Below are 23,306 nucleotides of genomic sequence, written 5' to 3' on the forward strand. Positions count from 1 at the left end.
ATGTTTTTGGATAATATGTCTTGTTATAATTTTGAATAAAAAAAGAAAAAGAAAAGAAACGATAATGCGAAGTTGGGAAAGGTTCAGGGAAAGGAGAACCGAAATGATTGAGGGGATGGAGCGGTACCCCTGGGAGAAAGGATTTCAAGCGCCATGGACTTTTTATCTTAAGAGAAAATTATAAAATTATAAATTTTCCCTACAGAAAATTATAAAATTATGCGATGGGGGGATGGAATGGCTAGAGAAAAGTTTTCCTCTCATAACACTAGAACTCCAGTGACGCTGAATGCTAGGAGATTGAGGACACAGAAAAGAAAGCACCTTTTCATGCAACACATAGTTAATCTATGGAACTCCACGCCTAGGGAGAAATGTTCTTAAATTCTCACTATATTCGAGGGACTAGATTTGCCAGCTTAGCCTAGTCCACACGCCTCGAATCTTATCGGATGTTATTTTCAGGATTGCTTTTCGAACAGTTCTCATTGCATTTTGCAGATTGCCTTGAGACACATGTGTACTGGAGGCAATAATAATAATAATAATAATAATAATAATAATAATAATATTGTTCCCAACCCATCTGATTCGGTTACCCCCAGTCACTCTGGGCAGCTTCCAACAAAGCGTAAAGGACATAACAAAACATCTTGAATTCAGTGGATGTACATATAATGATTGAGGGACGCGGGTGGCGCTGTGGGTTAAACCACAGAGCCTAGGACTTGCCGATCAGAAGGTCGGCGGTTCGAATCCCTGCGAGGGGGTGAGCTCCCGTTGCTCAGTCCCTGCTCCTGCCAACCTAGCAGTTCGAAAGCAGGTCAAAGTGCAAGTAGATAAATAGGTACCACTCCGGCAGGAAGGTAATCGGTGTTTCCATGCACTGCTCTGGTTTGCCAGAAGCGGCTTATTCATGCTGGCCACATGACCCGGAAGCTGTACGCCGGCTCCTTCGGCCAGTAAAGCGAGATGAGCGCCGCAACCCCAGAGTTGTCCACGGCTGGACCTTAATGGTCAGGGGTCCCTTTATTTTTACCTTACATATACTGTATTTTTCACTGTATAAGACACACTTTTTCCCTCCTAAAAAGTAAGGGGAAATGTGTGTGTGTCTTATGGAGTGAATGCAGGCTGCACAGCTATCGCTGAACTCTTGCAAAGCCTCTTCAACAATATTTGATTCACAATATTTTTTTTTCTTGTTTTCCTCCTCTAAAAACTTATAGAGCGTCTTATAGAGCGGAAAATACGGTACAGTGGTACCTCAGGTTAAGTACTTAATTCGTTCTGGAGGTCCGTTCTTAACCTGAAACTGTTCTTAACCTGAAGCACCACTTAGCTAATGGGGCCTCCTGCTGCTGCCGCACCGCCAGAGCACGATTTCTGTTCTCATCCTGAAGCAATGTTCTTAACCTAAAGCACTATTTCTGCGTTAGCGGAGTCTGTAACCTGAAGCGTATGTTACCCGAGGTACCACTGTAATGATTATGTAAGGAATAATAGCAATCATGATGTTATTCAAAATGTGCGCTGCAGGGCAGATGTGTCCCGTTTCAATTTCCCACCTGAGACACCAAACCAACTCATTTTCCTGTTCTGAAATGCAGACATCCTTGATTTTTAAAAGAAGCCCCCAGAAGAGAGATATTGTTGGGAACTTGGGAGAGAGGGGAGAATCGGTGGTGCCCCATAAACTGCCGCATTAGTCCGCTTCTGGTTTTCACCTACTTATTATTGGCCTTGGTGAAAACAAATAATTCCATATTTCCTGTATCGCCAACGGCGCCTGCCCCCCCAGTGTGTGGCACCAAAAGGAAATGAGCTTTGGAAACCAAAGATGTTGCAAATTGCCCTCTCTTCCCAGTTCCCAGGAACTAGGGCGAGGCCAGCCCTGCCCGGCGTGGACTGCGCTCGGGTTGGCAGGAGTAATGTCAATATTTGAGAATAGTGATTATATTATCCACTATCATTGTCTCCCCTCACCACCAACAGCGACCAGCTCAGTCTCAAAGGATCACATTTGTGGAGGGGGGTGGGTACCGGAAAGAGGGAGCGTGCACACAAAAACACACACACACACACACCCTCGACTGTTTTCGGCCTTGCCCCAAAGTGGTAAAACTTTTGCAGGAGAAAAGCCTTAGGACCTCACAGCAAGGGAAATTGTCCCATAGCCGCCACACAATTAAACCACAGAATTTGCTCCTGTGCAAGACAGTGATGGCCCCCGGTTTCAATGGCCTTGGAAAAACCGATCAGGCCAATTTATTTATTTACATTCTTTCCAAAAGGAAAACGCAGCAAATTGATCCGGGATTAACAACAGCCGTTGAAGACGATCCGAAAGTTAAACTAACAATAAAAGGAAAAGCAGATTCTGGTGTGTTTTTTTTAGCAGGCACCAGAAAAAGTGAAGTTGAAGGCCTGTCGTCAAGAGGCGGGGAGTTCCAAAGTTCAGGCGCAGCCACGCTAATATGGTCTTATAAATGTGGAAGGCGCCCGATCTCATAGGTCAACGCTGGAGGATCAATGGCGAACAGCCGCAATGGGCATGTTCCTCCTTCGCTGGGATTCAGAAGAGAGGAGAGGGTCCCCCGGGCATCTGAGAACAGGACCCCATACCTGGGGGGCATTCTGTCTCCCACATATTGCGTCACCGACGGCCCGTCTGCCGGCAGATAGCAAGGCGTGTTGTGACACAGAGCTCTTCAGCGATGCGCTGGCAGATGAGGGCTTCCCATAACCCCACGTACCGCACGTAGCCCCAGGATGGCGCACCACGGCGCACAGCCTCAAGGTCGAAAGTTATTTCACCCCCGGGCAGTGGCGCAAAAATGTGCCAGGCTGCCGCCTTTGCACAACACTCACGCTGGGGCTATTTAGGTGTGCAAGGAGTGAGCAACGCCTGTCCAGAGCTATAGGGCTCTGCTCCCGTGCCCCTTGTGGGTTTCTCCTCTGTGCCCATTTCCTCACGTTAAAGGATATCTTGCGCTCTGCTTCTGCCACACTGAAAATGTGGTTTTGCCGTCCTTTAACGGCCCTCCGAAAACATCGGAGTTTTCGGCTTCCGGTGGAATGCCTTCCACATGCCCATGCCCGCCCTGCCCCTCGTAAACCAAAGCCGCCACAGTCCCATATGAAGGTCGCCAGACGGCATCAATGCCATCCTCCACCCCAGAAGCTGGCTGCATTTTGCTGCACAAAACAGACGGTAGGAGGCAGGATCAGGCCGGTGGGTCGTTCCGCTGGCCCAGCATCCTGTCCCTCTGTGGGGCGAACCAGACAGATGCCTTTTCTGGGGAGCCTGCCAGCCGGGTCCGAGTTCGAGAGCCGCTCTCCCTTCTGGCGGCTTCTTCTGGCGACTGGTTTGGGGTGGCTAGTAGTGGCCTCCTCTCTGGGGGCTGGAAGGAGCATGTGGGGCTAGGAAGGGGGCTGCAAAGGGGATGGCAGACATACCTTCCTCCGGAGAATCATGCTGAGCCGGCTCCCAGGCTGCCCTCCAAGTGACTCACGCCTCCTCCTTGCTGCCGCAGTCGCTGGAGGCCTGTCCCCTCCCTCTTCCTCTGGGTCTGGTATTTGGGCGAGGCCCGTTTCCATAGCACTGGGAGGCAGGGAGGGGCAGCCAGACAGGCCAGGAAGGAGGTGAAGGGGGGGGGGATCCCTGCAGCAGGCTGTGCGGCCTAGCGGGCGGAGCAAAGCTCCCTTGCAAAGTTATAATTTCCCGGCAGGGTTTTTTTCCCCCCTGAGCCGGCAGGCAGAAATCCAACACATGGAGCTTTGTTGGGGTGCTTCACCGGTTGCGTTTCTGCCTGCCGCTTGAGTTTTAAGGCAAACGCTGCTGGCTCCTCCTGTTTTCCCCCCTGAATAGGCAGACAGGAATCCAACACGTGGGGCTTTGTTGGGGCGCTTGACCGGTTGGATTTCTGCCTGCCACTTACTTGAGTTTTAAGGCAAACGCTGCTGGCTCCTCGTGTTTTTCTACACCTGAGCAGGCAGGCAGAAATCCAACACGTGGAGCTTTGTTGGGGCGCTTCACCGGTTGGATTTCTGCCTGCCACTTGAGTTTTAAAGCAAACGCTGCTGGCTTGTGGGTCAGAGTGGAGAGGGGCTGGGGGCTCCTTTTGAGGGGAGGAAATCCAACAGGTGGAGCTTTGTTGGGGCGCTTCACCGGTTGGATTTCTGCCTGCCACTTGAATTTTAAAGCAAACGCTGGTGGCTTGTGGGTCAGAGTGGAGAGGGGCTGGGAGCTCCTTTGGGGGGGGGATCCGACACGTGGGGCTTTGTTGGGGCGCTTTACCGGTTGGATTTCTGCCTGCCGCTTGAGTTTTAAGGCAAACACCGCTGGCTTGTGGGTCAGGGGTGCTGGGAGCCCCTTTTGAGGGGGGAAATTGTGGGTTTTCTCTTTTTTTTAGCTGGAGGAGGAAAGGCAGACTTTAAGGATGGCTGTCTGGAGGCCCTGAGAGTTTGTGCTCTGCTGGAGAAGAGAGAGACAGCAGTGTGGCTAAGGTTAGTGTTGTGTGTGTGTGTGTGTGTGTGTGTTTTTATTAGTGCATTTGTTTTCTGGCAATCTGGAACAGACCTCCCACCCCAAGCACCCAGGGGAGGGCGTCTTGTCCTGACAGACATCCGCACAAGAGAGGACCATATTAGGGGATGCTGCTGGAGCCAGGAAGCTTCAGAAATGTAAACACGGAAAGGGCTTCTTGACCCCCAAAAAAGGGAGGAGGAGGAGGAGGAGGGACAGCAAGGGTTAACCGGCAACAAATCTCAAGCCATTTCCAGCAAACCTTTAAGGGGCTTCTTCTGGCAACCAGGCAACAGATTAAATTTTGCTGAGCGACAATTCGCTCCTGCGAACAAAGGGCCTCTGAGCGCGTGCAGAGTTCCCTGCATTTGTTTGAGCGGCTGCGACAAAGGATGTGGCACAAGGGAGCGATTAACCGCTGGGGGATAATAGAAGATGAAGTCTGGCAGAGACTCCAACTGCCTTTATAATGTTTGATGTTTCCTTTTTACTTACTCATTTTTAATGTTTGTTTGAATGCAAAAAAGTGGAATATAACTTTCTTGTATCTTATAGTGTGGCAGTTTGTTTGATTTTTCTGTTATTTCTTTGATTGTATGTTTGCTTACTTGTACGTACCTCTGTTTTCTCATCAGTGTATTTATTTTAATTTAATAAAGATATATTTTTTAAAAGGAAGAAATTGTAATATAACATATGCACATCTAATTCAATGCCTGCCCCCCCTTTTAATCATGGCTTTGGGGGAAATGTAGAGGAGACCCCCTTAATTTTTTGCCTCCCTAGTTCACGACCGGCCTGGGGGGAGGCCGTCTCCAACACGCCCTTCGCCAACATGGCGCCCTCCAGGCGTCTTGGGAGTCGTAGCGCAAGGCGCCAGGAGGGCGCCCGGTTGGCAAAGGACGCTGCGGAGCGTACGTGCCTGAAAATGCGACCGCATTTAAAGGATGGCGTGTCACTTCCCCTCTTCGGCGGACGGATCTAAGCCCGCCTGCCGTCTGCGAAGTCTATAAATAAGCGCCATCAGGTCCATTGTGAGATCAAAACTTTTTTTTTTTGAGAGGTTCAAAGGAGAAGGAAGTTCAGGCACGCGGTCTTTTTGCTCACAACGCCCCATTTCGCCGGCCGGTGCAAAGATAATAAATGAACATTAAAGGCAGAAAACAGAGAGCCCTGGTGGTTCGGAACAAAAGCCCCACCTGCTCCACAATCCGGCGTCTGACTGCGCCAGCCCAGGGGTGGCAAAAACGCCCTCTGTCATTTTGTCCCATCTCTTGCGGGGGCGCAATTAGTGCCAGCACCGTCCGTTAAGAATTTGGGTGTAATCTTTGACACCTCCCTTTCCATGGAGGTGCAGATTGCAGCTATAACAAAGGCGGCATTTTTTCATCTCCGCCAAGCTAAGCAGTTGGCTCCTTACCTCTCTCGCCCTGACCTGGCCACTGTGATCCACGCGACGGTCACCTCCAGACTGGATTATTGTAACTCGCTCTACGTGGGGCTGACCCAGAAACTCCAGCGGGTGCAGAATGCTGCAGCGAGACTCCTTACGGGGTCTTCGCTGCGGGATCACATTCACCCGGTGCTATACCAGTTGCACTGGCTCCCGGTGGAGTACAGGATCAGGTTTAAGGTGCTGGTTTTAACCTTTAAAGCCCTATACTGCCTAGGACCCTCGTACCTACGGGACCACCTCTCCTGGAGGAACTTACGATATTCAAACAAAAACATCCTGGAGGTCCCAGGCCACAGAGAGGTTAGGCTGGCCTCAACCAGAGCCAGGGCCTTTTCAGCTGTGGCCCCGATCTGGTGGAACTCTCTGTCACAGGAGACTAGGGCCCTGCAGGACTTGACATCTTTCCGCAGGGCCTGCAAGACTGAGTTGTTCCACCAGGCCTTTGGCCAAGGCACAGTCTGACCCCTTCCTTTGGCAATCTTCACAGCCCAATGGTTGCCATTAATTTGATTTGAATTAATTTTATAATGAAATGATTTTAGAATGCAGTATTATTTTATTGTTGTTAGCTGCCCTGAGCCCGGCTTCAGCTGGGAAGGGCGGGATATATATATATAAATAATAATAATAATAATAATAATAATAATAATAATAATAATTACTGTCCTCCTCCTGAGCTGCCAGGGTTCAAAGGTAGACTGTGCCCGGACACGGGGGCTCCACTTAGCTCTCGCTGAGAACCCCAAGGTTGCAGGTTTGAGCCCCGTAAGGGACACCTGCATATTCCCGCGTTGCCAGAGGGGTTGGGCTGGATGACCTCTGGGGTGTCCCTGAGGTCTCTACGATTCTGCTTGTCTAGGAATGCCAAAAAGCCTTTGGCATGATCAGGCAGCCGGGTTCTCCTTATGGAGTTGCGCAAGGTCGTTCAAGGTCACGGTGGAATATTTGAGATGGGTAGGTAGGGGAAACAGAACAAGTTGTTATTTATTTCCTAAAAAGTAGGCACCGCCCAATTGTTACGGAAAGATAAAACGGGATGCTTTGAAGCTAAAAAGGGCGAAGGAAGAAGAAGAAGAAGAAGACGACAGATTAAAACCAACTTTCTATAACCAAGTTTCTACTGAAATGAGGCTGCATTTTAATGTTGTACTTCAATCTTGTTTTTAAGTTGTATTTTATCAATTGTTTTTATACCTGGTCTTAGCCACCCTGAGCCCGGTCTTGGCTGGGGAGGGTGGGGTAAAAATAAAATTTATTATTATTATTAGCCTGGGTAGGCTTGTCTAAACAAGGATGTTTACAGGGGGGTGTCAAAAAGAATCGAGCGAAGACCCTGGCAGGTGTCAATCAGCAGGGAGTTCCAAAGGGTGGAAGGATTCAAATTATTATTATTATTACTATTATTATTATTAGACCCTTCTTACCTGTGTGAGAGAAGGATCCATCCCATCCCAGCAGACTGCCCTCCGGGAATAGAAATCCGCGGTAAGAATTTCCGTTTATCTCCCCCCTTCTTTTAATACCTCCTCTTAATTTGGCCTCGCTGCCTCCCCACCTCCTCAACATTCAATCCCTTTCCCATGTCTCTGGGGAAACGAAGGTTTCACCTGCCAGTTTCCAGCTCTGAGATGGGAAAGTTTCCAAGGTAAGCTAGGATTTCATCCTCTGTTTGTGTGTGTGTGTGTGGGGAACGACACGCGATGCGTTTGAGTGGCAGGTGACGGGCATGTCACTGTGTGGGAGAGGGTCCTGTTACTCGCACGCGCAGGACCCCCCCCCCAATGTCCTTGTCTCTCTCTGTGTGTGTCCCACCATCCTCTTCTCCCCCCCCCCCAAAAAAAATTTTGTTTTTGACAGCAACATCTTTGACAGGGTCTGAAGTTCAGGTTGGGAAACTGGGTCTGCTTTTTTTTATTATTTTTATTTATTTATTTTTTTTAAAAAAAATACCAACAGCAACCACAAAAACCACATGCAACAAAAACCACAATAACACTAAGAATACCATTTAAATTTAACGATTACTTAGTTAAATACGTTAAGTTACATGAACTGAAAACAGCTTGCAGATACTAAATTGGCTCAGGGTTTTATTTATGTTAAGTGATGAATTAATATGTTTAATTTCATAAAGTGAAGATTTAAGGATGTGAATGTTTAAGTTAAATTTGATAAGAATTGTGACTTGGGAAACCGTTAAAAGGACACGCAATGAAATTCAACCAAGGGGGAGCGAGGAAGTCACTTTTACAAAGTTAATAAGTGTAATTTTCAACAAGGTTATGATTTATGTTTGTTTGTCTTATGTGTTTGTTTGTTTATAATATTGGGAAAACCAATAATTTTTTTTGGGGGGGGGGGAAAGAAAAGAATACAATTTAACAATTCAGAGTTGAGTACTGATATACCTATAACTACGCCCTTTTAACATTATTTCCCCACCTCTCCTCCCCCTAATTCCCACCATTTTAATGCCTTATCGCTTAAGTATTCCTTCCAGATTTCTTCATATCTATCCATTCTTGATATGCAATTTGTTCGTATGTAACTAGTCTGTCCATATTTTCAATCCATGTGCTCAGTGGGATCTTTTTGCGGCTCTTCCGATTCATCTTAACAAGTTTTTTGCTTCTAATATGGCACGGTACATCCATTTATTTATTTTTAAGGCTTCTCACTGCCCCCTTCCCGAAATAGGAAGGGGGTGGGGGCCTCTGCGGCTGCCTTGACAACCCCTGGAGCCTGTCAATCAGGAGGCGGCCTGGCACCCAGCACCTGTTCGACTGCTGGGCGAGGCAAGTGTAATTTAATTTAATTTTTTTTTAAAGGGCCAGAGGGGAATACGCAGAGACATGCGCCTTTGCCTCCATTACTCAGCGTAATGGGAGACGGGCCTGATCTGGATGGAAGCAGCCAAATATGGCTTTTTTTCTCTCTCTCTCCAGCAGCTGAGGTTCATTCCTGCCTCCAGGCCTGGAAGAACTGCAATTGCAAAGTGCTTTTTAAAAAAAAAGTCCCAATGTTTTCCCGATGGGAACAGGGACGTCCGAAAGGGCAAGCGGGACATTGTAGGATCAAATAAAAAATGGGGATGGTTTTTGTCCATTACCAGATTTACGTGTAAACTAAACAAGCTCTAGTTTAGGGCCCCCCAAAAAAATTTAAAGGGGAAAAAAACCCTGGATGTACATTTCCAAAAGATAAAAAACAAATAAAATAAAACCGACATACAGTGTTTTGTGTTGTGTATGGACCTATGAGGTCCATAAATGACCATAGAGCATATATTCAACACACAAAAAACAGCAACAATTTGTTGTTGACAAAGGACAGCTGGACATATAAAGGGCCCCATTGCCTTCAGGAGCTTAGGGTCTCGTCGGACCTGAATCGGGCCCTTCTTCTGTTAATCTGGGACTGTCCCGGGAAAATAGGGGCACTTGGAGGGTCTGCAGGCTGCTGGCAATCGGCTCCGATCCCCACTGCAAAAGCTCAGCGTTGCTTGCAGAATAAGGCCGGCCCCCCAGTTACCCTGGGAGCAAGCTCCCTTGGGATTCATTGGGGCTTACTTCCGAGTAGGCAAAGCACTACCAGCTAAGCTAAGGCAGGAAGAAAAAAGCCACAGGGATTTCGAAAAGAGGCAGCAAAAGGTCAGTTGTATCATATTGCTATCATTAAAAATTGCATTTATATCCAGGTGTTTTCTGCAAGGAGATCTAAGTCTTGTATGGGGCTCTATTCTGGCTCTTTCTCATTTAACCCTGCGAGGGAGGTCAGGCTGACTGGGCTCAAGGTCACCCAGTGAGCTTCAGGGTGATTTGAACCCTGGTCTCATCCAGGTCCTAGGAAGACGCTCTAACCACTATGCCGCACTGCCCCAGTAACTTAATCTGGTTGATAATCAGATATTCTTCACTTGGGTTTTGTTATCTTAACCCACATGCAATTGTACTCATGCCTATTTTATAGTTTTGGTTTTCCAGCTTTTAATTTCCGTCTTTTGTTATAGCCCTTCTATATACATTATAAAATGTTTTTTTTTTTTTAGAAAAACAGCAACAACAACCAAAAGCTTTGCAAAAAATGAGAGCGATAATCTGGAATTATTTGCTAAAAGCTTAAATATCTTACACCTTTTCGTGGCAAATATTTGATTGTATTTATGCCGATCTTATAAAAGCTAAATACTGTATTTATATCTTTGTCTATGTAAAGTGATTCATTAAGGATTTAATATCAATCTCTGTGTATAGAATTAAAGGGAAATAATAATAATAATATAGTTTTGATTTTTGAACCTAATGCTTTGTGTTGTATGTTCATGCGTATTATTAAGTGAAATAAAATTAATGTTTTTTTTAAAAAGAGAGAGAGAGAAAGGAAGGAAGGAAGGAAGGAAGGAAGGAAGGAAGGAAGGAAGGAAGGAAGGAAAGTGGTTGCGTTTACAATTTGCCAGCAGTCACAACCCAATATTTACTTGTCATGTTTAATTATGGTGAATTCTGTGCTGAGGGAACCATTAATTGAAATTAATGGACATTAACAGATATGCCTAACTCAGGTCTACTTTTTGGTCCAAGACCTGGGCGGGACCAAGGTTCAAGTCCCCAGAACCACAAAATTCATTGGCCTTCCTTCAGCCAGCCACTGCCTTTACTCAGGCTAAACTACCCCGCAAGGTCGTTGTGGGGTTTAAATGAGGAGCGGGAGGAGAAACGTGCAAACCGCTTTGCGCTCCTTGGAGGAAAAAGGCGGGGTAGAAATGCAAGAAATGATTTTTTTTAAAAAAAGACGGTTCCTCTGAGCATGTGCAGAGTGGGTGAATGTCTCTCACCAGCAAGTAAAGCTCAGCATCGCCCTACAGGAGCAGGTTTAGGGACCCAAAGCTTCCAGATCAGAGACTCTTTAGCCTGGTGGAATCTCATCTGAGAAATGGATGCTCTCCCAGCCAAAAGGAGAATCCAAAATAAACATAAGGGCATAAGCCTGTGTTGATGGAAGCCTCACTCCTATTGTCTATGCTCTGGTAACCTTTAGGTTAGATTACTGCAATGTGTTCTATGTAGGGCTGCCTCTGAATCATAGCTGTCAACCGTCCCTTATCTGGCGGGACAGTCCCTTATCCCAGCGCCGTGTCCCGCTGCTGACCCTTACTGATGATGTCCCTTAAATTTCCCGGGTTTCAAAGGAAGCAGCTCCTCTCCCTCCCTCCCTGCCGGCCAGGGAGGAGGGAGGCTCCAACTGTGTTGCTGAGAACGACTGGGGGGTGGAGCTTGCATGCCTTGTGCCAATCAAATCGGCTGCCTTGCCTGGGGACTCGCCTTTGCTCAGCGCTTCCCAGCGGAGAGGGGACGGTGGTTTTCCTTGCTGCATCCCCTTTGCCGGGTTGCTGCGCTGTGGGAACCACCGCTTGAGGCTTTGTTTGGCTGCTGGCTGGGCTTTCTGCCTTTGGCTCAGAAGTTGAACATACATGTGCCCGGAAATTTCCTTATTTTGGCTGCTGTTCCCTTATTTTCGAGGCTGCTGGTCCCTTATTTTCAAATCTGTAAGTTGACAGCTATGCTCTGAATACAGTTCAGCTGGTGCAGAATTCAGCAGCCCATTTATGCGCCGGAGCAAAACAGTTTGAGCATTATAATGCCAATCCTGGCCCGATGACACTGGCTGCCGATTAGTTTCTGCTTTTGACCTATCAGCAGTGCCCGATTTACGTACAGTAGTACCACAGGTTACAGATGCTTTTGGGTTGCGCGATTTCGGGTCGCGTACCGCTCCGAACCCGGAAGTACTGAAACAGGTTACTTCCGGGTTTTGGCGCTTGCGCATGCCCAGAAACGCTAAATTGCGCTTTGCGCATGCACAGAAGAACCGAATCGCAACCTGCGCATGCGCAGATGTGTTGCTGTAGGTTGCGGACGCTGAGGTTTGCAAATGTGCTTCCCGCACGGATCACGTTCGCAACCCGAGCGTCCACCGTATAAGCTAAACAAGCTCTAGCTTAGGGCCCCACTCTCTTGGGGCCCCCAAAAAATAAAAGGAAAGAAAACCTGGATGTACATTTCCAAAATATAAGATAAAAAAGAAATGAAATAACACCCACCTACAGCAACAGTGTTGTGTGTTGTGTAGGCTCCTGTGATGTAAGTAATGAGCCCTGCCTGCTAGCCTGCTCCTAAAATATCACTGGTTTGCTCCTTTCTATATAGAGGGTGCCTACATTCTGCTAGTTTGCACCATATAGTTACACCTATTATTATTTCAGGTTATAGCAAGTTTCCCGAGACTAGGTTATGAGTCTTTGTAAATTGTCTATCTAAAGGAACTTTTGTTATCGCCAAATGCCAATGTGTTTGCATTATGAAGTTTGTTATGAATGAAAAATCATTTTAAGTTAGAGCTTAATAATTATTTCACTTCTTCTCAATTATATTTCCCTATTAAAATACTTCTTCTTAATTGTATTTCAGTTCAACATTTACTTTGATAAAATACATATTTTGTTATGTGCATATGGCTTTAGAGACCTGGATGTACATTTCCAAAATATAAGATAAAAAAACAAATAAAATAAAACCTACATACTGTGTTCTGTGTTGTGTATGGACCTATTAGGTCTATAAATGACCATATAGCATATACTCAACACACACAAAACGGGACAATTTGTTGTTGACAAAGGACAGCTGGACATATAAAGGGCCCCATTACCTTCTTAGCTTAGGGCCTCATCCAACCTAAATCTGGCCCTGTCTATCAAGCCTTAAACGGCTCAGGACCACCTCTCCCCATATAAGCCAACCGGGACCCTGCGATCATCACACAAGGACCTCCTTTGTGTGCCTCCTCCATGTCCGGAGGGTGGCGATGCAAGAACATGGCCTTGTCTGTGGTGGCTCCCCCGTCTGCAAGGCAAAAATGTTCCTATTCTCCCAGGCCTTTGTCTAATTAAATCTATGGCCATTTAAACCGTTGTGGGTGTGTATGTGTTGCTTTAGTTTGTTACTTTGTTAAGCATTTTTTGTGTTTTTATACTGCAAACCGGTCTGCGATTTAATAAATGAAAGCAATGTTTATAAGCAGGAGCTGAGCCACACATGAAAATGTTCCAGGATGCCAATATGGCAAGGCTAAATAGTGCAGGATTTATGTGCGCACTGAATAACGCAGGCGAGGTGCACGCGTGGTGAAAGATCGGTGCAAAGCGCGCTCGTTTGTGCATGAGCTAAATGACAGAGGCGACTTGGACGCGATCCTGTCTCCCTGCTAGGTAGCAAAATGCCAATTGCTGGATGTGATGCAGCCATTGCACGGCCACAAAATTTGAATTTAGCAATACAGCTCCAGGCCACGCTCGCCACATGCGTGCTCTTTCCGTGATGTCACAGAAGGTAGTTCTGCTTTGCACATGCATCAGAATGACAGACAATTGCAGGAGACTCTGCGCAAGAGAACGTGCAGAGTTCTGCAGCTGCAGGATGGATCTGATTTAAATCAAATCAATTTAAATCACGAGTCAGTAAGACCCGATTTAAATCTTTTTTTTTTATTTAACAGAAAGACCCATCCTTGCTGGGATAATCTTAATATTTACCAACCAGATGAAAGTTTCATTTTCGGAATAATAAATCTTCAGAGTAGTTTTTACAGTTATATCAGAAATTACTGATTTGATTCTACTATTAGAAATACATTGACAGGTAATTATGAAATTATTGTGAGGTTTGATAATTTAACTCTTTATATTTGTACAACTTTTCCGCTGTGCTTTTTTGGAAGGAGAAAAACAATCATTCGCTTAATAACAATTTAAACAATTTATTTAACTAAAGCAATAACATTGTAGCATACATATCCATGTTTGTTAACTGATGTGGTTAAACAATTTAAAAAAAAAAAAAAAACTTAGACTGAGTTTTAGCAGACATGAAAAAACTTTTAAAAATCCTTATTTCCTGATGAATAGCCTTTGGACTATAATGTAACTTAAATAGAATCATAGAATCCTAGAGTTGGAAGAGACCACAAGGGCCATCGAGTCCAACCCCCTGCCAAGCAGGAAACCCCATCAGAGCACTCCTGACATATGGTTGTCAAGCCTCTGCTTAAAGACCTCCAAAGAAGGAGACTCCACCACACTCCTGGGCAGCCAATTCCACTGTCAAACAGCTCTTACTGTCAGGAAGTTCTTCCTAATGTTTAGGTGGAATCTTCTTTCTTGTCGTTTGGATCCATTGCTCCGTGTCCGCTTCTCTGGAGCAGCAGAAAACAACCTTTCTCCCTCCTCTATGTGACATCCTTTTATATATTTGAACATGGCTATCATATCACCCCTTAACCTCCTCTTCTCCAGGCTAAACATGCCCAGCTCCCTTAGCCGTTCCTCATAAGGCATCGTTTCCAGGCCTTTGACCATTTTGGTTGCCCTCCTCTGGACACGTTCCAGTTTGCCAGTGTCCTTCTTGAACTGTGGTGCCCAGAACTGGACACAGTACTCCAGGTGAGGTCTGACCAGAGCAGAATACAGTGGCACTATTACTTCCCTTGATCTAGATGCTATACTCCTATGGATGCAGCCCAGAATTGCATTGGCTTTTTTAGCTGCCGCGTCACACTGTTGGCTCATGTCAAGTTTGTGGTCAACCAAGACTCCTAGATCCTTTTCACATGTACTGCTCTCAAGCCAGGTGTCACCCATCTTGTATTTGTGCCTCTCATTTTTTTTTGCCCAAGTGCAATACTTTACATTTCTCCCTGTTAAAATTCATCTTGTTTGTTTTGGCCCAGTTCTCTAATCTGTCTAAACTATCTTTAGAACGATTTTTCCTCCAAAAGCATTTTATTTTAAAAATCTGATTTAAATTTTTTAAAATCTGATTTTTTAATATTATTTTTATTTTAATCATGGATTTTTATCCACCCTGCACAGATGTGACCCATTCTGGGCCCAAACCAGCCTATTGAAAAGGGACTACATATGGGGCACTGATTGCGAGAATTTTGGGATACCATATACTGTATAAAGAACATAAAAAGATATTCAAATTCTCATTCACAAAAAAACCTGAGGCCTTCTTATTAGGAATTACGTCCACGGAAATTAAGAAAAATCTTAGACCTCTTTTCATGTACGCAACCACAGCAGCTAGGGTTTTAATAGTAAAGAACAGGAAAAGAACTGATAACATCAGTTATTTACAACTTGCAAGGATGACAGGGAGATTAAGGGGAAATTTAGTACAGAAAGTTAATAAAGATTGGATAATGTTTAAAGAATACCTTAAAAATTATTGTGATCATGGTAAACTCCTGGCAAACTTAGAATGAATCTTGAAATATAAAGAGAGTACATAACAGAATTTTCTTGATAAGAAAGCTAAAAAAATAAAAATGAACTGTGTACAGATTAACAAAATGGTAAATGGTAAAATGAGAAGACTCAGAAGTTAGTGTTTAAGGTGTGTTTATGTTGTAATGTGTGTGGTGTGTCCTGTTTGTATTATATGTATTGTTGAAGTTAAATATTATATGTGTCAACTAATGTTAATTAATGTATAATAAAGGTATTAAATAAGAAAGAAAAATAGCAAAAATGTACAAAACCGGCTCAAACATTTGTTGGAAATGTAAAGAAAAAGAAGGGACTTTTTATCATATGTGGTGGGAGTGTAGAGAAGTTTAAAAAATTGGGAAATGATATACAATGAATTGAAAAAAATGTTTAAAATGACATTTGTGGGGGAAAACCAGAAGCATTCCTGTTAGGGATTGTAGCACAAGACCTGCCGAGGACACAAAGAATTTATTTATGTATGCTACAACAGCGGCAAGAGTCTTGATAGCACAAGGAAGGAAGAACGAGGAAACCCCAATGAAAGAACAGTGGCAAGAAAAATTGATGAATTATGCAGAATTGGCCAAACTGACTTACAAATTGCAAGATAAGGATAATTGAGATAAGGATAATGGGAACTTTTTACAAACTATTTGAAAAGACAACAAAATGAGCTGGACTCCTTGGCAAGTGTTGAATAAGCATACACACATTTATTGGTTAATAACATGACGGATGGATATGTAAGGATATGTACAATTTTATAATAGGCAGAGAAAATATGGGAAGAGAAATCAGGGAGAGGAGCTGCAGGAAGCCCTTGGTGGGGTGGGGGAAAGAGAAAACACAACGTAAAGAAAGAAAGAAAAGAAAGAAAGAGACAGAGAGACAGAGAGACAGAGAGAGAGAGAAAGAGAGAGAGAGAGAGAGAGAGAGAGATATGGGGCACTGTTTGCTGTCTGCATCAGCGTCGAGAGCAAGGCCTGAAAACCTCAATTGCGGCCCTCCAAAAATTTCTAACGGCCCTCAAGACTCTCCCAAGGCGACACACTTTCCCGCAAACATCTCACCCAAACCCTAAGTCCCTTTCATGTTTTTTTCCAGGCTGGGGTCACAGAATCATAGAACTGTATGCTTCCAAGGGACCCCCCAACTCATCCAGCCCAAGGCAGAAAACACACTCCATTTTTTGCCAATTGCTTCTATTGATTTTCCAAGTTATTACAAATCACAGCCAAATAAATTGATAACCATTTCCAAAACCAGCTCCCTGTTCTCCTTATAAGTCCCAAGTTGAACCCGTGTCGCTGCTTATATTCTCCGGTTAACACCTCCCAGTATTTACCGATATTATTATTATTAGAATATATTTTAATTAATTGACTGTGCGGTTTTATGGACACTAACTTGTTGTTAGTAGCCCGGCTTTGGCTGGAGAGGGCAGGATACAAATAAAATATATTATTATTGTTAATAATAATAATAATAATAATAATAATAATAATAATAATATTTGTGCATTCCTTCTCCTGCCTGTTTTGGTCTCCAGTCCTGTACACCAATGGCACCTGGCTTAGAAGGGAAAAGAGAGTTGAGCCCATGCAACTTAGGGCAAGTCTTTCTCTCTCTCTCTCTGAGCCTCAGTCCTTCTATCTGCAAAATGGGCGCAAGAGCGGCCTACAGGGTCATTTGAAGGTCAAGTTTTTGCAAGTTAGTAACACAGGTAAGCTGAGGGTGTGTTACGGCTTGACCTAATAATTGCAGCAGCAAATGTAACGTTAGGGATGGGTTCGGTCGCGCTGCCTCCCATAAGAACACCCACAGCAATTAAAATTCCTAAATAGCTACTCAGGTTGGTTCGGGGATTATAATTACCGCAGTGGCTTGATGGCGTTTCTCTCAGCAGAGCGGCATAATTGGGCAAGCACGGGGGAGAACGCTGCAGAAATCCAGCGGTTTGGGAACAGTTTAAATTATGCAAATTTTGCATCGTTTGCATACACGAATGCATGCTTTTCTTAAAATGTATACAACAATGGATGGTTAAAAAAAGAAGGTCAGAATGAGAAAAAGGCAAAACAATAAACTTAGCCCTGGGGAAATAGCAAAAATGTCTGGAAAGTCAAAGGAACGATAGACGAAAATAGCTCAGTCGGTACTCTGAATCTTGGGGTTCAGGGTTCGAATCCCACGCTGGGCAAAAAGATTCCTGCAGAGCTGGGGGAATAGATGAGATAATGTGGGGCAGAGAGGGAGCCGCAGGGCTTTCCGGGACAACAGGAATATCAACTTCCCGCATTCCTACCGACCTTCAGCCTTGCACGCAGAAATATGAGGACTAGAATCTTGCTTTGAGGCCACAGTGATCCATGCGACGGTCACCTCCAGGCTTGGCTACTGTAATTCGCTCTATGTGGGGCTGCCCTTGAAGCTGTCCCAGAAACTCCAGCGGGTGCAGAATGCTGCAGCGAGGCTCCTCACGGGGTCTCTGCCATGGGAGCATATTCACCCAGTGCTTTTCCAGCTGCACTGGCTCCTGGTGGAGTATCGGGTCAGATTTAAGGTGCTGCTTTTGACCTTTAAAGCCCTTCACGGCCTAGGACCCTCGTACCTACGGGACCGCCTCTCCCGGTATGCCCCACGGAGAGCCTCAAGGTCCATAAATAGCAAACCTTTAGAGGTCCCGGGCCCTAAGGAAGTCAGATTAGCCTCAACCAGAGCCAGGGCCTTTTTAACACTGGCTCCGGCCCGGTGGAACGCTCTGCCTCATGAGACCAGGGCCCTGCAGGATCTGATTTCTTTCCGCAGGGCCTCTAAGACAGAGTTGTTCCGCCTGGCCTTTGGCTTGGAGCCAATTTGATTCCCTCCCTCCCTCTCTTTCTTTTTTCTTTTCCTTCTCCTCCTGCGAGGAGGCTACATTTTAATATTTTAATGTTTCAATATTTTAATTGTTGTATTTTAATTTTGTTTTTAAGTTGTATTCATTCAACTTGTTTTTATTATTGCTTGTAAGCCGCTCTGAGCCCGGCCTTGGCTGGGGAGGGCGGGGTATAAATAAAAAATTATTATTATTATTATTATTATTATTATTATTATTATTATTATTAGATCCAACTCAGTGCACAACAGCTTTTTTGTGTTCTTGCATTGCTCGTGTAAGCGAGCCAAGCTACACCCAGCGCATAGCTCAGCTGCAGCGCTCGCTGCCGCGAGACGTAGCAATGGCATCAACTCGGATAGCATTAAAAGAAGGTAAAGCCTTGGACCCACGAGGTCTGTATTCTCGGAGGCAGCACACTTCTCAAAGAATCACAGAATGGGGGAGTTGGAAGGGGTTCCCCTAAGGACATCCAGCCCAGCCCCCTGGATTTGGGATTCGCAGCTAAATAACCCCTCTCAACGCCTTTTGCAAGGAATCAGAGTGCCGGTCTGGAGTAGTATAACGCAGCTTTTTGCGCTCCCTCCTCGCGATCAAGGGATCCAGCCTGTGTTGGCGAAGGGGCACGATTCGCACTCAGACCCCGAGCACACAAAACGAAATCCACTCGAAAGGAGCTGGGCTGGACACAGCTCCTTGCAACGTGGCACCCGAGCACGAAGACTGTCCCCAAACAAAAGGAAGCACTCCGGGTATTCCTGCATTTCAGGGGGTTGGGCTAGATGACCTTTGGGTGCATTTCAACTCTACGATTATTATTTTTTTATTCCTTCCAGGCCGCAATGGGTCACAACGGGTGTGCCCCAAAGAAGACAATTCATTACACGTCCCATAAAAAATATCCGGTTTCTCCACTGAGCGTTAGAAACTTTGCTAGCAAACACGACTCGGTGGCTTGATTCCCGAAACTCCATGAGGTCTAGAAACCCTCCATTTTGAAAACGTGAAAGACGCCTTGGGTTCTTTGCAAGAGGCCTGTGTTCTGCCCTCCCTCCCATGGGGCTCATCCATTCCTGGAACCCACAAGCCCTGTCATTCTTCTGCATCTTCTAGGCGTGGTGATTCTGCGGAGAACAAGGCTCGGCTCAAAAGGCACTTTGCACATGCTCAGAGGCAATGTTTTCAGTGGAATGATACAGAAGCTCAAAAATCCCTAGAGGTGAAATCAGGGCCCAGTTCCCTTGCTGGCTGAAAACTAAGACTGCCTCTCTTCCCAGCTTAGAGGCCCGCCTTGCAGGGAGGTTGTTGGGCGGGTGAAAGCAAAACAAGGTGGAAGGGGAAGCTTAGACGGATATTGCGATAAATCAGCCCCAGACACTGCAAAGAACTTGTTTGTGCGAGGAGCATTCGCCATAGAATTACAGAGCTGTGGAGTCAGAAAGGGACACCGGAGGGTCATTCAAACCAACCCACTGCGACGAACGCGTCAGCATCTATTCTGGAAGCGTCTGAGAGCAGCAATTGGGTGAAAAGCAACTTGGGAAGACGCCCCGCTGCAGACAGCGTGCCTTAACCTCTGAGTAAACATGACCCTCATTTCACAGTCACAGGGAACACCCTGAACTAAGAGGGTATAAATAGTTGCTTGCATGATCCGGCGTGAAACCCAACTCTTAATTTCAAGCCACAACTCGGAGGCATTTAAAGATATGTTGGTTGGCGATGGAATATTCTGAAAAAGCAACAACCCCCCAAAATGTGCTCCCAAATCTATTTGTCTCCTTGAGCTTTGGGTCTCAGCACCCGCACAGCACCCCACCACCCACTGTCTTCTCTTCTCCAGGCCCCCAACCCAACACTTACCTCGTCCTCGTCCTCTCTCCGTATCTGCTGGAAACCGGCCGGCATCTCTCCGCCCGGGGCTGTGGCGAGTTCGAATCCTGATCGAGATGACGCAGAGAGTCGTCTTCTCTTTTGCGTAAAGGCCGGCCCTTCTTCTTTGGGGAAATGCGTTTAAATCCAAAGTCAAGGTCAAGGCGGGGATTGGAGGTGTGGAGATAATAAGGATTGAAAACAAAAAAAGGGGGAGTCCGGAAATGTTCTGAGGGGAGGAATGTAGGGAAGAGGGGAACAGGTGAAAGGAGGGAGAGAGGGAGGGGGGGGGAAACAGGTGGAAAGAGACAGAAACAGGTGGAAAGAGAGAGGGGAAAGTTTGATGGAATAAGAGACGGATGAAGGGAAGGGAAGGAAGAATGAAGAGAGGGGGTGAAGGACAGACGGGTGGATGGAAGGAAGGAAGGAAGGAAGGAAGAAGAAAGAAAGAAAGAAGAAAGAAAGGAAGAAAGAAAGAAAGAAAGAAAGGAAAGAGAGAGAGTGAAGGACAGGCGGATGGAAGGAAGGAAGGAAGGAAGGAAGGAAGGAAAGAGAGTGAAGGACAGGCGGATGGAGGGAAGGAAGAAGGAAGGAAGGAAGGAAGGAAGAAAAGAGAGAGTGTGAAGGACAGACGGATGGAGGGAAGGAAAGAAAGAATAAAGGAGTATAGAGAGGGAGTGTCAAGGAAGCAGAGGAAAGGTGAAATTGTGAGATAGAGGAATAATTCCAAAGAGAGGACAGAGGGGAGACGAGATGGGCAAGAGGAAAACAAGGAAGAAAGAAAGAAAGAAAGAAAGAAAGAAAGAAAGAAAGTTGAGGGTCTTCAAAGAGCAGGGAAATCGGGGTGAGGAGGAGAGAGATGTAGAGAAGAGAGGAAGGAGAAAGCCGCGAGGAAGGAGGACTGGGCGAGACCCTCGTGGAAAGAGCTCCCGGGCGGCTGGCAGGTCTGCAGTTTGGCCAGGGCTGGGCTGGGCTGGGCTGGGCTGGGGGCAAAGCAAGCAGCACGCCCCCCCGCCCCGCCCCGCCCCGCCCGCTCCCATTGGCTGGCTGGCTGGGCTGGCACCAGGCCCGGCGGGGCGGGCAGCAGCTCCTGGCTGGCTCCCCGGACGGGGTCGCGAAAGGGGGGTCGCGAAATCGAGGGACGCGCCTCAGTGGTCCCTCTCCGTAAAATGGGCGCAAAGGAAGCCCGCCGTCTTTGCAGGGGGTTGGACTAGATGTCCCCATGGCTCAACGGTTCTCAAGGGCGTGGGAAGGGCAAGCGCTTGTCCTAATCGGTGGAAGAGTCGCTCCCACCCAGGAAAAGCTTCTTGTCTCCCACACTCTGCTTTTTCGACCGCTTTTCTTTTTTTAGAGGCTTCGTGGTGTATGCAGTGCCGGATTTACGTATAAACTAAACAAGCTGTAGTTTAGGGCCCCACTCTCTTGGGGGCCCCCCAAAAAACTTGGCTATGCCTTGGTCCTGAATGGGGTAACTGTGCCCCTGAAGGACCAGGTGTGCAGCCTGGGAGTCATTTTGGACTCACAGCTCTCCATGGAGGCGCAGGTCAGTTCTGTGTCCAGGGCAGGATGAGACCCTCCCTGCCCGCAGACTGTCTGGCCAGAGTGGTACAGGCTCTGGTTATCTCCCGCTTGGACTACTGCCATGCGCTCTACGTGGGGCTACCTTTGAAGGTGACCGGAAACTACAGTTAATCCAGAATGCGGCAGCCAGACTGGGGACTGGGAGCGGCCGCCAAGACCATATAACACCGGTCTTGAAAGACCTACATTGGCTCCCAGTATGTTTCCGAGCACAATTCAAAGTGTTGGTGCTGACCTTGAAAGCCCTAAACGGCCTCAAAGGCCCAGTAGACCTGAAGGAGCATCTCTACCCCCATCGTTCTGCCCGGACACTGAGGTCCAGCTCCGAGGGCCTTCTGGCGGTTCCCTCCCTGCAAGAAGTGAGGTTACAGGGAACCAGGCAGAGGGCCTTCTCGGTGGTGGCACCCGGCCTGTGGAACGCCCTCCCACCAGATGTCAAGGAAAGAAGCAACTATCTGACTTTTAGAAGACATCTGAAGGCAGGCCTGTTTAAGGAAGCTTTTAATGTTTAATAGGTTATTGTATTTTAATGTTCTGTTGGAAGCCGCCCAGAGTGGCTGGGGAAACCCAGCCAGATGGGCGGGGTATAAATAATAAATTATTATAATTATTGGTTAACAAGCAGGTGTCTGGGACTACAACTCCCATCATCCTCATTTCCCCCCCCCCTCGCAGCCCAGCCTACCTCACAGGGTTGTTTGAGGGTTCAGAGCTTAGCTTCACTTTTTTGTATGTGTTGAATATATGCTATATGGCAATTTATGGACCTAACAGGCATTTAAAGCCATTTGCACATAACAAAATATGTATTTTATCAAAGTAATTGTGGAACTGAAATACAATTAAAAAGAAGTATATTAATGCAGTGGTTAAGTACTTAATTCGTTCCAGAGGTCCGTTCTTAACCTGAAACTGTTCTTAACCTGAAGCAGCACTTTAGCTAATGGGGCCGCCTGCTGCCACTGCCATGTGATTTCTGTTCTCATCCTGAAGCAAAGTTCTTAACCTGAAGCACTATTTCTGGGCTAGCGGAGTGTGTAACCTGAAGCATATGTAACCCAAGGTACCACTGTAGTGAAATAATTTTTAAGCTCTAACTTAAAATGGGCTCTAACTTAAAATGGGCTACTTTTAAAATGAGGCTGCATTTTAAATTGCATTTTAACCTGTATTTTAAATTGGTCCCCGCCCCCCACATTATGTTTTTACTGTAATTTTACTGGTGTTAGCTGCTCTGAACCCGGTTCTGGCTGAGGAGGGTGGGGTATAAATAAATTATTATTATTATTATTATTATTATTATTATTATTATTATTATACAGTGGTACCTCGGGTTAAGTATTTAATTCGTTCCAGAGGTCTGTTCTTAACCTGAAGCACCACTTTAGCTAATGGGCCTTCCCACTGCCACTGCACGATTTCTGTTCTCATCCTGAAGCAAAGTTCTTAACCCTAGGTACTATATCTGGGTTAGCGGAATCTGTAACCTAAAGCGTCTGTAACCCGAGGTACCAGTGTAACAAACTTAATAATGCAAACACAGGTTTCATTTTCTTGGTTTTTTTATCTTATATTTTGGGGGGGGGAAATGGGGGGCGCCCCAAGCATAGCTGTCAACATTTTCCCCTTTTTAAGGGAAATTCCCTTATTCCGAATAGGA

At 46.1% G+C, this 23,306-nt stretch overlaps 1 protein-coding gene and 1 long non-coding RNA gene across 3 annotated transcripts in view; one reads left to right on the forward strand and one right to left on the reverse strand.

Annotated features, from left to right (window-relative positions):
• Positions 1-20,571, reverse strand: part of SLC2A4 (solute carrier family 2 member 4) — a 50,643-nt gene extending 30,072 nt beyond the window's left edge. Inside the window, exon 1 of one of the 2 annotated variants that reach the window (XM_083706808.1) lies at positions 20,057-20,571. In XM_083706808.1, the coding sequence (XP_083562934.1) occupies positions 20,057-20,101 (45 nt within the window). In that variant the 5' untranslated portion in view covers positions 20,102-20,571. Of the gene's footprint in view, positions 1-3,459; positions 3,616-20,056 lie in introns of those variants that run through there. The other variant, XM_083706807.1, reaches the window with a different exon arrangement.
• On the forward strand, positions 20,406-20,878 carry LOC310829103. Its single transcript, XR_014557139.1, has 2 exons — positions 20,406-20,473; positions 20,566-20,878. It is a non-coding gene; the product is annotated as an uncharacterized lncRNA (long non-coding RNA).
• Positions 20,879-23,306: the final 2,428 nt, after the last annotated feature.

The sequence above is a fragment of the Podarcis gaigeae genome (genome assembly GCF_964106915.1).
Source record: "Podarcis gaigeae genome assembly, chromosome: 13".
NCBI lineage: Eukaryota > Metazoa > Chordata > Lepidosauria > Squamata > Lacertidae > Podarcis > Podarcis gaigeae.